We start from the raw sequence: 14,283 nt of genomic DNA on the forward strand, positions 1-14,283 counted from the left end.
ACACTTTTGCGAAAGTTTTTTTGTTTGGACAACGAACACATGATTGGATAATGAACACCCCACAGAACAAACACAATAAGAAGCGATGTAAAATAATGAATACCGATTGGTCTTCCCTTGTCTTCGGGCAACAATTCGAAACTTTTCGGAGTGTGGGAGACGTCGACATCGACGCTCAAGCCGATATATACTGATTGGATAGTATTCCTCTGAACNATAGAAATAATTTTTAACAATGCAATAGCGATAATTATTATTTAAAAAAAAATTTTGTTAGGCTTAACATTGAGGAAAATTCAACGTGAAGTAGGTTAATAGCGATATACAATTTGAGTGATTGGTTAACGAACAGATCGGATAACGAACACTTTCGCGAAAGATTTTTATGTTCGGACAACGAACACATGATCGGATAATGAACACCCTACAGAACAAACATAAGAAGAAGCGATGTAAAATAATGAATACCGATTGGTCTTCCCTTGTCTTCGGGCAACAATTCGAAACTTTTCGGAGTGTGGGAGACGTCGACATCGACGCTCAAGCCGATATATACTGATTGGATAGTATTCCTCTGAACTTTGAAATCCTCCCTTGTAATTCCAGCCTTTTATTTTTCTGACAAAACAATTCTTTTGTGTATTTGCGAGACTGTCGGGTAGGCACTTGTTAAGTTTTGCATCTGTTTTTCTTTTTGAAAGATGAGAGTATAATAGCAAAGGTAGTGAGTGGACAGAAGATACCTAATGTTGCTGGGCAATATGGCATAAACAAGGTCTACAGTAGGCCTCAGTTCAATCTTATTTAAGAAAAATGCTGTATAATCAAAAAGGCTCCAGCAGCTAAAGCAGTAACAAAAATTACATCTGAGAAATAAAGAACATTGAAGAATTTGTAATGGAACCTGAAACGGATCTGATGACAGAAGAATGCCAAGAACTCTTGAATGAAGAACACCAAGAAACTCTGAGAGATATGTTTTCTTCTGAAAAAGAGGATTAATGCTGATATCTGTTATTAAAGATTTTTTGTAGAAGTGGGAGGATGTCAGAACAATGGTCTTAGAATGGCATCCAAACCAGGTTGGGGATCTCAACAATTACAATGCTATTAATTACTTACGAAAATCATGAAGAAGAGAGANTATATACTGATTGGATAGTATTCCTCTGAACTTTGAAATCCTCCCTTGTAATTCCAGCCTTTTATTTTTCTGACAAAACAATTCTTTTGTGTATTTGCGAGACTGTCGGGTAGGCACTTGTTAAGTTTTGCATCTGTTTTTCTTTTTGAAAGATGAGAGTATAATAGCAAAGGTAGTGAGTGGACAGAAGATACCTAATGTTGCTGGGCAATATGGCATAAACAGGTGTACAGTAGGCCTCAGTTCAATCTTATTTAAGAAAAATGCTGTATAATCAAAAAGGCTCCAGCAGCTAAAGCAGTAACAAAAATCACATCTGAGAAATAAAGAACATCGAAGAGTTCGTAATGGAACCTGAAACGGATCTGACGACAGAAGAACGCCAAGAACTCTTGAATGAAGAACACCAAGAAACTCGGAAAGATATGTTTTCTTCTGAAAAAGAGGATTAATGCTGATATCTGTTATTAAAGATCCTTTGTAGAAGTGGGAGGATATCAGAACAAAGGTCTTAGAATTGCATCCAAACCAGGTTGAGGCTTCGGGATCTCTACAATTACAATGCTATTAATTACTTACAAAAAATCATGACGAAGAGAGAAAAGCAATCGACATTAGACAGATTCTTTAACCCTTTCAAACAGAAAAAACATGACTAATAAAAATGCAATACTGTGTATGTATGTAGTTTTATTATTACATATAAATAAATGTAGTAAGAAGGTATATATTTTTTATTTTTTAAGGTCTCCAGAACGAATTAATTAAATTCCCATTAAAACCTACAGTAAATCGATAATCGGTTAATGAACAATTCGGATAGCGAACAAAATCTTGGAACGGATTATGTTCGTTAACTGATCACCCACTGTACTAAGATACTAATTACATGAAATATAATAATATACTATACTAATAATGTATTTTTTTCATACTTTTCGGTTATCCATTTTTTCAGTTATCCGACCAACCCCAGTCCCCAATTGAGTCAGATAATCGATGCTCTACTGTACACACAATTCTTAAAATTAATCTATCCATTTTTGTTTTTGGTTGTAAAATTAGTGTAATATAAATTTTTTTTAAAAAATTAACCTGAGCATTTTCAAAATGGCAGCTTTTTTTATATTGTCAAAAATAACAATTTTATCATAAGGACAAATAATTCATACAACAGAATTCATCCTATTGCACTATCTATGGAATGCCACAATTGAATGGAACAAGTTTGAGTATCATTGTTCTTAAACAATTTTATCCATTGATTTTTATTTAAGAAATCTTTATTACAAGAAACTGCTTTTAAATAAATAGAAAAAAATACAGATTTAGTTCAAGTAACATTTATACTTATTAATTATTTTCTAAATAATTAGAAAACTGAATTCAAAAAAATGATAGCATAATGAGTTGAATTATTTGTTATAGCAGATTACTGTCATGTCAGTTGGATTTTAAAGACCTTGCTTACGGATTGGACTATACAGATTCTGTATATATTATTTTACAAAATATTTAGGCTCTGTGTGAAATATTTGATAAACATATCTATATTTATAAATTACTTTAAATGGTGTTTAGGCATTTCATAAAATTTTTGGATTTTATGTGCAACCTTTGCAAAAGAGTTATTTCTTTAAATTTAAGAACTGGATCTATCTAAGATATAAATTAAAATTTGATTAACTTAAGCTTTTAATTTTGATCAAATAGTGTGACATGTCACACACAGCCAATCAGAATCAAAGTTTCATTTATGGCATATAATGTGTATTCTGCCAATCATACATTTGAACAACCAGAAATGCCGACATTATTTATTTGTCATTTTGAAGATTTTTAATCGACAGTTTTGAGTACTTACAGAACATTTTTATTTAAAAATTCATTGTAATCTGCATATATTTTGGTATACATCTATTAAATAGTTTCCTAATTAGTTTTGTATTTATATTGATAGTTGTTTTAGACAGAAATGATTCTTATTCCAGACGATAACAAAAGATGATTATCTGGTATTATTTGATATAGTACTACTGTGAATTTTAAAATTTAATTAATTTTTTAAATCAAAATTGTTATAATATATAAATTTTTTATTTCAAGCAACAATTTCTCATATTGATATTTAACAGTGACCGATGATTTATTACATTAATGTTATTGATTTTTAAGTGTAATCATTATTGATAACACTTAAAAAGAACATGATAACTGATTAAAGACATGACTGTTTTATGTGTTTGAACAATGATATGTGTACATTTGGTGAAAGATGTTACTGTTATGTTACTTTGGTCATTCACATAAATGAATAGAAATTCACATCATTTTAAGATTCACACCATAACATACTGTACATGTTAACAATGTACAGTACACTTGATGCTGTATGCATTTGAATATTTATTAATATACAGTAATGCATTTTTAACAATTAAAATTCAAATAACTTTTATAGAATATGGTTTATGTATTTTTATAAATTTTTGTTTCTTTAGGAAAGCTTCAAAAGGTCCTGAAAGATCATATACCCCTCCTCTGGAAACTATGCCATACAACACAGAAGAGAGTGTATCATCAAAACACACACCAGTTTCTGATGAATATGAACCTTCTTACACTCCTCCTCTTGAAAAGTTGCCAAAATTTGAATGTGATGATAGTACTAGTCAAAACAAAACCTGGAAAGATGAGGATGCAGACAAGCCATATGATCCAGAAGATGATGACAATTTTGTTACCAGCATTTCAGCAGCTAAGCCAAAAGAACCATCTTCGACATCCAATGAATCATTAGCTTTACAGACAAGACTGTTAATAGAATTAACTAAAAAGGTTGAACAGCAAAAACAGGAAATACAAAAGAGTTTGAAAATGACAAATAAAACTTTAATGGGAACTAGCCAAGTATTAGCCAAAGATGAATCCTCAATACCTTCTAAAAAATGCAAGTTAGACAGTGATTCAGAGAGAGCTGACTCCAGTATGGAAATTGAATCAGAACCAGTGTTTCAAATTCCAGGATTGGGCGATGACTGGCAACTACCTGTAGATACAAATACTTATGATACTAACAATGCAACATCCAGTGAAAACTCTAGTAATTTAGATCTTCCACAGAAATTACATGATATTTTATGCAGAGTAAAGGAAAATATGCAGAAGTCATCCGAAACATCATTCCTGAATTCCATTAACAATAGACCTGAAAATGATTACTTAAAAGTGAAGCCGCCGACAAATGAGCCATCATCGTCATTCTCAAAAATTATCCAACCAGATGCGAATAAAGTCTCTCCACAAGAGATGCTCAACACAAAACAGGAAGATCCTAGGTTGAAAACAAAATCCAGTGATACAAGCTCATCTAGCACAAAGAGTAGTGGTAGAGGTTCTCTAAGTCGAATGTCTGCTTCAGAGCTGCTGGAAAAAGCTCAGAAACAGTTGGAAGAGATGGAAAAAGCACAGAATATGCCTTCAGTGCAATCCTCTTATTGGACAACTACTGTCACAACACCAGTTGTTCAAGAAGATCCGAACAGGACCACGGCTGCTACATTTCCCACCGCTCTTCCAACGTATTCCAGTCATAATTACGCCCAGCAGCAACCTCTGACGGCCTACGCACCTCCAGAGCATCGTTCGGAACATTACACATCTCCACCTCATCATTCCGAACCATACTCGCCTCATTCCGACCACTATGACGGCCACCACCATCATCATCATCACCATCACAAAAGCCGCAGGTACTATTCACGCGAGTATCACAACGAATGGAACCGTTTCGGTCCCGAAAGTTCGGAAAGATTCCACCGTAACAGAAGAAAACACTGGGTACCACCTTCTCACGGGCACCACCGACGCAAGAGCTGGTATCGCAAACACGAGTGGACGGGGCACTAGGTGCGGCTGCTGGAGTGAAATAAAAGATTGTTTATATATTTCAGTGTGCAAGGAAAAAAAAAATTTAGACTGCTTTGCAGTTAGGTGTACATTTTACCCTAGTTCAGTCAGCTTGGAATTTTTGTTCCGCAGTGTATTCTTATATTTACATTGTATCAAAAGTGTCATTTTAATCATCATCACCATCTCTGTTGCATATATATATATCGTCGAATCCCATTTTAAAACAGCACGTCAATAAATTTTAATACTCCGAAGAGGAACATTTACATAACGACTTCGCTTTATCCTTTCAATGTAATATAAACATCACTCTCTTAACGCTTATTCAAAGACTTTGGTGTCGAAAATAAATAAAGCGACATGAATTTACTTTATCAGGCTGTGTCATTACAAATGTGCATTTTGTAATTTGATAGATATTTTGTAATTTGTTCTCAGTGTATCTTGTAGAAAATTGTATCGTTGAATTTCCACAAAAGTTAAGATAATGTATAGAGAAACAAACAATATGGTTGAAATGCAGATTTAAAAGTGACTGTTAATGTCTGTTAAAGATGTGATTTTTTTCGGAATTCCACATGCCCTTCGTTCCCTTAAAAGTCGACAGTTTTCTATATCCAAACCCTTCACAACACGCTGCAGTGGGAATAAATTGCCACATTCAGCAATGGAAATTTTGTAGATTCACACACACGTTACGCTGTGTAACAGTAGCATACAATGCAAATTTTGGTAGGGATTAAGGAAGCGAAAGCCAAGATTTGTAATATTGCAATATCAGATACAGGGATTTCAGGATATAGAAATAAAATGGTCTAAATTGAATATGATCTGACTTGTTCACACATGTTTAGAACCTGCCAGGAATTGTTTGCGAACCTCGAACATGTTCCGATTTGTTTACGTGTGAACCTGCACTTAAAACATGCTAAATTTCCGTACAAAATTGACAGGTAAAGCCATTTATTTTTGAGATTTGCATTGTTAAAATATGTCGCAACACACCAAAATTAAATGTTCTTTTATATTTATTTAAAACTGCAGGGTAATTATTTTCAAAAATTTGTAAACGACGATGAGGAAGTTAAAAATGGGTTAATTTAAATCTCCAAGATGTAGGCGGATAGTTAAATATCTGTTCACCTGATTATAAGAAAGTTAACCTAAATAGGTGTAAAGTTGTGTATGCCCTTGACGAATTTACATCTCTACGCGGGAGAGTTTGTTTCGATTGACACCATATACTTTATGCAAGGAGTGTACAATGATGAACAGTCCTTGAATAAAGTATTAACTATTCGAAAATATGCTTGATACATGTACAGGGAATAAGACCTTAACATAATACCAGTTCACATATCAAGTACTATTAATTACAGAAGTATGAATTTACAATGATATTTTATATACAGAAACATATAAGTTCGTATGTATAACGTACAATAAATATAAATGCATGAGGCTATTACGTTCCAATATAAGTATACAAAATGATATTAACACTGGAAGATTGCAAGACATGAAAGTCTCTGTACACAAATTACTTTTAACAAACAGAGGGATTTTATATAGGAACTTGTAACGAAGTCACTATACGTATCAGAAACCTAGTAATTTTATATAGAAATTTATAAGGCCTCCAAATATGTACTGTACAGTACATAAAACACTAAACATGAGAAACGTACAAAGTCAATGGACTATAACGTAAATCCCATTGTATAAAGCATAAAGAACGTGTAGGGGTTTTTTATATGGACTTATACATAAGGTACTAAGAAACGTGAATGGTCTTTTTTACATAAAGTTCTATCAATAACAACTCTTAAGGGGCTGGAACCTGAGTTGTCCTCTATGTACAGAAATCCATAGAGATTTTATACATAAACTTATAATGCGATTATTTATGCAAGTCGTATGCATAAAATACTGTAATTTAATGCATTAATTTACAAAATAAGTACCCAGAATCACGTTATAGAAATATTGTTGATAAAAAAGACTCTAAAATGTTAATAAACGAACGTATTTTCACCTCAACATATAAATTTTAGATAATAGTCTGCTTACCTACAGGTAAGCAGACTATTATCTAAAATTTATGTGTTTCATCTTATCAATAACGAAGTATAGTTATTGTCCGTCGTTGGGAGGTTCGACTGTAATTTATATTATAGACGATATCATCTACACGTTTTATCCATTAAGCCGATATTCTTTCAAATTGTGATAATGATATCTTAAGTGCAAAGAGACTGTATCACTTCTATACATCAGTAACACACGAATATCCATTTTATGACCGTTATCTTGCTATAAATATTTTTTAATTAACGAATAACACATAGAAGTATAACATAAAGGTAATTTGTTGTCCTTTTATATCTGATATCGCGAATTTACATTGTTATCGTGAAGATCGAAGTAGGGCGATTTCTGTTTTCAAAATGGATGAAAAATGATGCAGGATAATAAGAAAAATGTACATTTAAATTGTCTTTATGCTATTATTCATTTATTATCAATATGACATAAATTATAAGGATATTCCTTTTTTTTTATTATTATTTTCCTAAGTTTATAGGAAAAGTTTACAAGAATAATATATATATAGGCCTATAATTCATGAGTAATGCCATTTTTATTCTTCTGTTCAATGGCTCTTGTGTTTAATTTTCATTAACGTAAAAGAAAATGACTCATAATAAGGACCTTAAATATCAAAAATGTAGTTTTTATGCTCTTTTTTTTTAAATTTTATGCTCAACTTTCCTTAACATGAAAGGAAATTATTCTTGTGTAACAATGTTTTCGTGTTCATTTACATCAGCTCTTAGGCATTAATTTTCTTTGACAATGGTTCGTGTAGGTATTTTATCAATTTTTATGTACGTTTTTTATGTTCTTTTTCATTAATATTCACGGAATAAATGAAGATTACAGCAATAAAGAAAAGGGTTTATGCTCATTACCATTGATTATTACACTTAATTTTGCTCATAATCGCGGGACAAACAACAATCAAATGTAGATAGAATGTTTACGAGATACCCTAATTCATATACACTAAAATATTCGTGAAATCTTTTATTGCAACAAATAAATAACATTCTAAGAGACGTTCCTAGCGCCAGTTTCTTTAGATTTGAGCGTTGCTGCTTCTACAGCTTCAATTAATGCTGACCTGAAACCTGATTTTTCTAATTGATGAACGGCTTCAATAGTACATCCTGCTGGTGAACACACGTCATCCTTTAGTGCACCCGGATGGCGTCCAGTTTCCAAAACCATTTTGGCAGCTCCCTAAAGAGCCAAAATTAGAGTGCAAAAATTCATGCTAAATATCCACAAGAAACAACTTACCATCACTGTATACGCCGCTAATTTTTGAGATAAATCCCTAGGTATTCCCATCTTTACACCTCCATCGGCTAGAGCCTCTATAGCCATATAAATCTGTAAATGTGTGCAAAATTATTAAATGTTAATTATAAAGAAATTGCAAATTTGAAAGTTTTGCAACTCACATAAGCTGGACCACTACCACTAACACCAGTAACGGCATCTATAAGAGTTTCTGGAACTTCCTCGCATGTGCCAACACTCGAAAATAACCTAGAGGTGGTGGTGCTGTCAATTTCTAACGTGGATGTTCCACAACAAAAGACAGACATACCATGCATGACTAAAGCAGGGGTGTTGGGCATGACCCTTACCACTCTACTCTTTCTTGGAAGCATCTGTGGTGATCAAGAAATAACATAATACACTTCTAATACTATTAAGTGGCATATGGTGCCACTAAGAATTGCCATACTACAATACTTCTTAGTTTTATACAGATTGATTCAAGTCTCTACACATAAGCATAAGGTTTACTTTATTATACAGCTAGTTGACAATCAGTGTGATCTGTGTGTGTGAATGCTCATGGTAAATGCACATTAACATGTCTGATATGTGTACACAGCATCACAAGTGATATTTTGTTTAGAGACTTGAATCATCCAAGTCACAAGAGGAGTGTACCACACTTCTCTTGTGTACTTGTGCGTGTATTACGATATACTTGCCACTTACCTGCTCCAAACTTCTTATAGGGATACCTAAAGCAATAGATATCATTAAGTGCTCGTGAGTGACTAAACCAGTAATTTCACTCAGCACCTTTGGCACAACCGGTGGTTTGAGAGATAATATCACAACATTGGACTCACCCACGACTTTAGCGTTTTCGTAAGTGGTATTAAACCCTAAGGACTTCAAAGAAATTATATAAATTATTGTTTATGCTTTATGTTTTCCTCAAATTTCTAATAAATATGCAAACCTTCATCTCTTCCAACATGGATGGTTCATCTTTCGGTGAACTTGCAATAATATTTTCAACTTTCGTGATACCTAAAAATGTTAAAACGAGGTTAAAAATGATGTTTAATCTTATGATAAATGTATAAATTTCATTAAAAGGAGCCTAAAAAGGTCGAAAATAAGGAAGTTCCTTGCTCCGTACACGCAACCACACACCCCAGGAACACTGTAAAATATACAACCGAGATTTTTATGCCCTTTATTAGAACAAAACAGATTATTATATAAATCCTGTACTTTTTACATAACGTATAATTTACTTTTAACAGATAAAAAAAAAAAAAGACACTATCAAACGATCGTCACCCCACTTTACTTTTCAACAAGTAAGTGGGGTACAACCACTTCACAATACAAAAGAATTGACAAATATTGAACTAACTTATCGCAACAAACATAAAAAAAAACAGCAAAGATTATCGATGCAAATAAATAAAAACGCCCAAAAGAGGCATAAAATGCATTTAAAAGCATAAAAATTCGGATGCAAATTGTAAACACGTCGATCACGAAGGTCAGCGACTCACCCAGAAGCTATAGACAAAAGTTGAACGTTCCTCAACTTCCGTTCAGTTAGCAACTCAACAATAACGCCGCAAATTAGGTGTTAATACACTCACCAGCTGCAACTAAACCTTTAGCTAATGCCAAGGCCATCCTTCCTGCTCCTAAAAATCCTATCAACATGATTAAAGGTAGGAAACTAAATTAGCATTGTAAAGGAGTGACAACCGAAAGGACTGGTGTACAACTTCACTTTTAACAATGGAAAAATTTCATAGATTATTCACATGCTTTATCTATTTTCTGTTGTCTCAGTATCAGTTCCTTAGTTTCAAAGTTCAATATGTAATTTCTACAACGAATAATCAATATTCATTGTAGATAATACATATTTATTAAAACTGATTTAAATTCTGCAGAAAATTATGATTTTTCCGCAACAAAGACAAATTATGTATCTATTTATAGTAAACACCAGAATATTACGATACATGTTAATTGTTTGCTAGACATATTGTACAAATGGAACACGTTGAAATAAATTGTAATAAATTTAACAAGATTTTCTAAATTCGTACAAATATTTAGCATGGTTTAGTGAGACGTGCATAAAAGAAAAACCTGTAGATTTTTCCCCTTTACCTGTGTTTGTTTCCTGTTTGTTAAAGGAAGAGACTTTCCTCTTCCGTTCCCAATGGCGACGAGTGATGACGACCCTAGTATAAACACTGACCCACTTGCCTTAAAACGGCATCTATTGCAAGGTTAGTGGAGCAGAAAATATAGGACGGACGACGGAAAAATGATGAAAAGAGGATCTTTGCTTAAGGATAACGTCCTTACAGGTGTGGCCATTGGTTAGACAGAAAACAAGAGTTGCTCTTTTTCTTCTTGTATTTAACTTTTAGATCTTTGTGTCGTCATTTTTTTAAGGTTTTAATCATAATATTTTGATTTTAAGTCATAATTTAAACACTAGTGCAGTAGTGTATCGTGGATTTTTTTTTGTCACTGCAACGTGGGCCCACGTTTTATGTGGCATTCACTTCGATATTTTTATTTAAAATCGTGGTAATGTATTGTACAGTACGTTGAGTCATGCTTTGTATTGATATTTTTGTCGCTTGAGATCGTTATTATGCTGAAGAACGTGGGTTCGGACCCAAATTACTTATTCCCCGGCTTAGATTTTGATATTAGCTTTTTCAATACGAGCTTTTTGAATGAATATTAGCCCTTATATTACATACAAAGGGATATGTATGCAACACTTGAACACTTCAGTACAAAGAAATTCAAAATTTAAATGTATGCTCTGAGTGATAATTTAAATAGGAAACCTGAAATTATAAAAGGATTTTAACTTCGAATTAAATGGAAATCCCTAAAAAAAAAGGGTTTAACAAAAATACTAGGAATGTGTCTAATTAAATCAAAATAGAGAACAGACCCTAAAAAAATCAGTCCTAATTAATGAGGAGTTGTGAAAGTGCTCTTTTTTTTCTATACCAATTAATTAAAATCATGAGAAAGTGTAATGCTACTTAAACTAATTCTGTAATTACATACATACTTAGGTTCTGTAGGATCGAACCCGTGTTTATCAGTAAGAATAACGTGAATTTGGATGTGAATAAGAGTCAAACACGAGCTCGACATATATGATTTTATACAGAAAATTTAGTTATTTTGATACCACGTACACTTTTTATGTAAATTTTTTACGTTACAATTCATAAACTGCACGCAACTCGTGATGCATAAATTTTTCTTTTACCTAATGTTTATAAATATACATCATATTTAACCCCCTTTAATAATATCAATATATAACAAGACCGTACCCACGGTTTTTAATAATAATGGCGTGGGTTTGGCCCTCATTCAGATCCAAACCCAAGCTATAATTTATCGAAGAACGTTCAGATCTGAATATGAACCGAACCCCTGAGTTATATTTAATTATTTCTTAAGGAATTTTGTCATTATCCCTCCGTGAATAAAAATAATGAATCGGGGACTCGCTCCATTATTTTTTTTTTATTGTATATATCCTGCATAGATGGTTCATTACTTCATTAAATGTGTAGTTTAGTGTCGAAACAGAAGGATGTTGGGAGTCAATACTTATTTATTCCGAGCTAATTCGCTCCATGTGTAAGAGCTAACAGAGCTTGACTAACCTACTCCTTTTTGGGTTTCCCAAATTTTCACGTTTGGACGGTTTTGTAGGAAAAATCTCTTGATATATCCAAGTTTTTAATGCTTTTTTTTTTCTTAATATTACTTTAAAATTTAGTTTTATCGTAACATATATCCATCTAAACTGAGATTTGAACCAACGTTCATCATAATAAAGAACTTTGGTTCAGTCAGGTTCAATAACTAATCATGTTTTTGAAGTTTCAATAAGCATAAACACTAGGCTATTATTACAGTAGATCGAAACTCACGTTGTATCTACTGAAAAACAATCAGTTAAATGCTGAATTTCTGAAGCGAAAGTTAAATTTTAAAGGGGATAATTCAAGAAGATTCACTATCATTGCTCTAAATATGGTACTTATGTTAAAATAGAAGGTCACAAAACTCTCTTACCTCAAAAAGTATGTACAATTCCTCATTAGCAAAGGGTGAACTTCTTCAATATTTCAATTTTTATAATGTACAACACAAAATTTTATATCAGTTACAGCTAGAAACTGTAAATTAGACGTAAAAAAGTCATTAAATTATCATATTTAAATAAGTTGAAGGTCAAGATCATCTCAAGATCAAGAAAATTGCGTGTATGTTTTATGGTTTAACGAAATAAATTTTTTTTTTGGTACTTCCTAACAGTAAAATACAATAAAGTATACCTTAAAAAAGCTTCCTGAATTATCAATTTTGATAAATATTTTGAATTAATACCAAAAAATAGGAATATTTCTCAATATCATCTCAAGATGATCTCACGATCAACTCAAGATCAGATAAACTTGATGAATTTGGGAATTTGTCAATTAATATGCCATAAATTGTTAATTTTTAGAGAAAATTAAGTTAAAAACACTTCAAATTATCAGTTTTGATGAATGTTTTAAATTAATTTTAAAAATTTTGCACCTTTTATTAGAAAATGTTCATCTTTCATGATCATCTCAAGGATGGACTTTGAAAAAAATACATTTCTCTATGGAGAAATTTAAGATAAATTTAAAAAATTGAACCTCAAAAAATATTTTTAAATTATTANTATCAATTTAATAAGACTAATTTAATAACTGTTTTGTTTTAATCAAGCATTTTTGTTATGTAATTATAAATAATAAATTAATTTCATCATATTTTAAATATACAGTGTGTTTATTAAATATTTATCATAACAGAAAGTTGTCTGGAAAATTGAATGTTTATGCATGTTTCTAATCTTTAGTGGATAAGACAATTCTCTGTAGAGAGGGATATGTTTTCTGCTTGATTATGGATCTTCAACATTATTGCCTAATTACATAAATTATAGTAATAAATATTTGTTTTACAATTACAGAAATAAAAGCTAAGAAAAATGCATAATTGAAATATGTTTAAAATAAAAACTATTATTGTCTATCAACCTGAGAGAAACTGAAGGTATGTTAGTTACATGATTTGATCTTAAAGAAAATTATTGAGCTGCAAATTAATTAGAGAGACAATCTAAAATACATTTAGATTAATTGTTATTTGTAAGAGTTATTCAACCAGCATTTTAAAACAGCATTAATCATTTATTTTGCTTTTATTTTTATGAATTAATAAGTGCAGTTTGAGGCAAGAATATATTAGTTATTAGTTTCTCAGCTTTTTTATTAGTGTTATGAATAATATTTGTATGATATGACTAATAAGCAAATATTCTTATTAAGCTTAATACATTTTCAATGTTCATGTAATGTTTTCTGTTACTTGAACTTTAAATAATCTCTATTCAATTTTATTCTGTTCAATTCAGGTATATTCAGATTATTTTTAATGTTTGGTTAATGTTTACTTATTTAGAATAAGTGAATTTAAATCAGTTTGCATATATTATTTTCATTGAACATTTTTAAAAATAAATACTATATATCATCCCAAGGTCATTTGAAGGTCAAGGTGTTAATAATTATCAGAAATACCCGGAAATTTTTAATAAGTATTTTTAGATTTAGTAATTTAGAAGGGATTTTTTACATTTAAGATAAAATTCGACAGTTTTTTTAAAAGAATTTAATGAATAAATTGATCGCACTTTTATAGTGTGTTAATGCTCCCAGAGGTCATAAAAATCATATTTGTATTCAGTTTATTTACAAAAAAAATGGAACAAGGATGATTTTTTGTAAAGA

General features: G+C 31.5%; 2 protein-coding genes across 3 annotated transcripts in view; one reads left to right on the plus strand and one right to left on the minus strand.

Annotated features, from left to right (window-relative positions):
• LOC111621629 (death-inducer obliterator 1-like) overlaps positions 1-5,609 on the plus strand; it is a 41,509-nt gene extending 35,900 nt beyond the window's left edge. The window contains exon 16 of the mRNA XM_023363838.1: positions 3,646-5,609. Coding sequence (XP_023219606.1) covers positions 3,646-5,053 — 1,408 coding nt within the window. The 3' untranslated portion in view covers positions 5,054-5,609. The remainder of the gene's footprint in view (positions 1-3,645) is intronic.
• Positions 5,610-7,724: 2,115 nt separating this feature from the next.
• LOC111621613 (pyrroline-5-carboxylate reductase 2-like) lies at positions 7,725-10,171 on the minus strand. 2 transcript variants are annotated; one of them, XM_023363805.1, is made up of 6 exons: positions 10,048-10,171; positions 9,387-9,457; positions 9,137-9,316; positions 8,584-8,796; positions 8,420-8,512; positions 7,725-8,359 (listed from the first exon to the last, which is right to left on the minus strand). In XM_023363805.1, exons 1-6 carry the CDS (start codon positions 10,112-10,114, stop codon positions 8,168-8,170), a joined length of 816 nt encoding a protein of 271 aa, XP_023219573.1. In that variant the 5' UTR covers positions 10,115-10,171; the 3' UTR covers positions 7,725-8,167. The 2 variants fall into 2 exon arrangements, with proteins under 2 accessions (XP_023219573.1, XP_023219574.1); XM_023363806.1 differs by lacking the exon at positions 10,048-10,171 and adding an exon at positions 9,955-9,992.
• Positions 10,172-14,283: the final 4,112 nt, after the last annotated feature.

The sequence above is a fragment of the Centruroides sculpturatus genome, unplaced genomic scaffold (genome assembly GCF_000671375.1).
Source record: "Centruroides sculpturatus isolate CEXI.00-Female unplaced genomic scaffold, Cexi_2.0 scaffold232, whole genome shotgun sequence".
In the NCBI taxonomy this organism is placed as follows: domain Eukaryota; kingdom Metazoa; phylum Arthropoda; class Arachnida; order Scorpiones; family Buthidae; genus Centruroides; species Centruroides sculpturatus.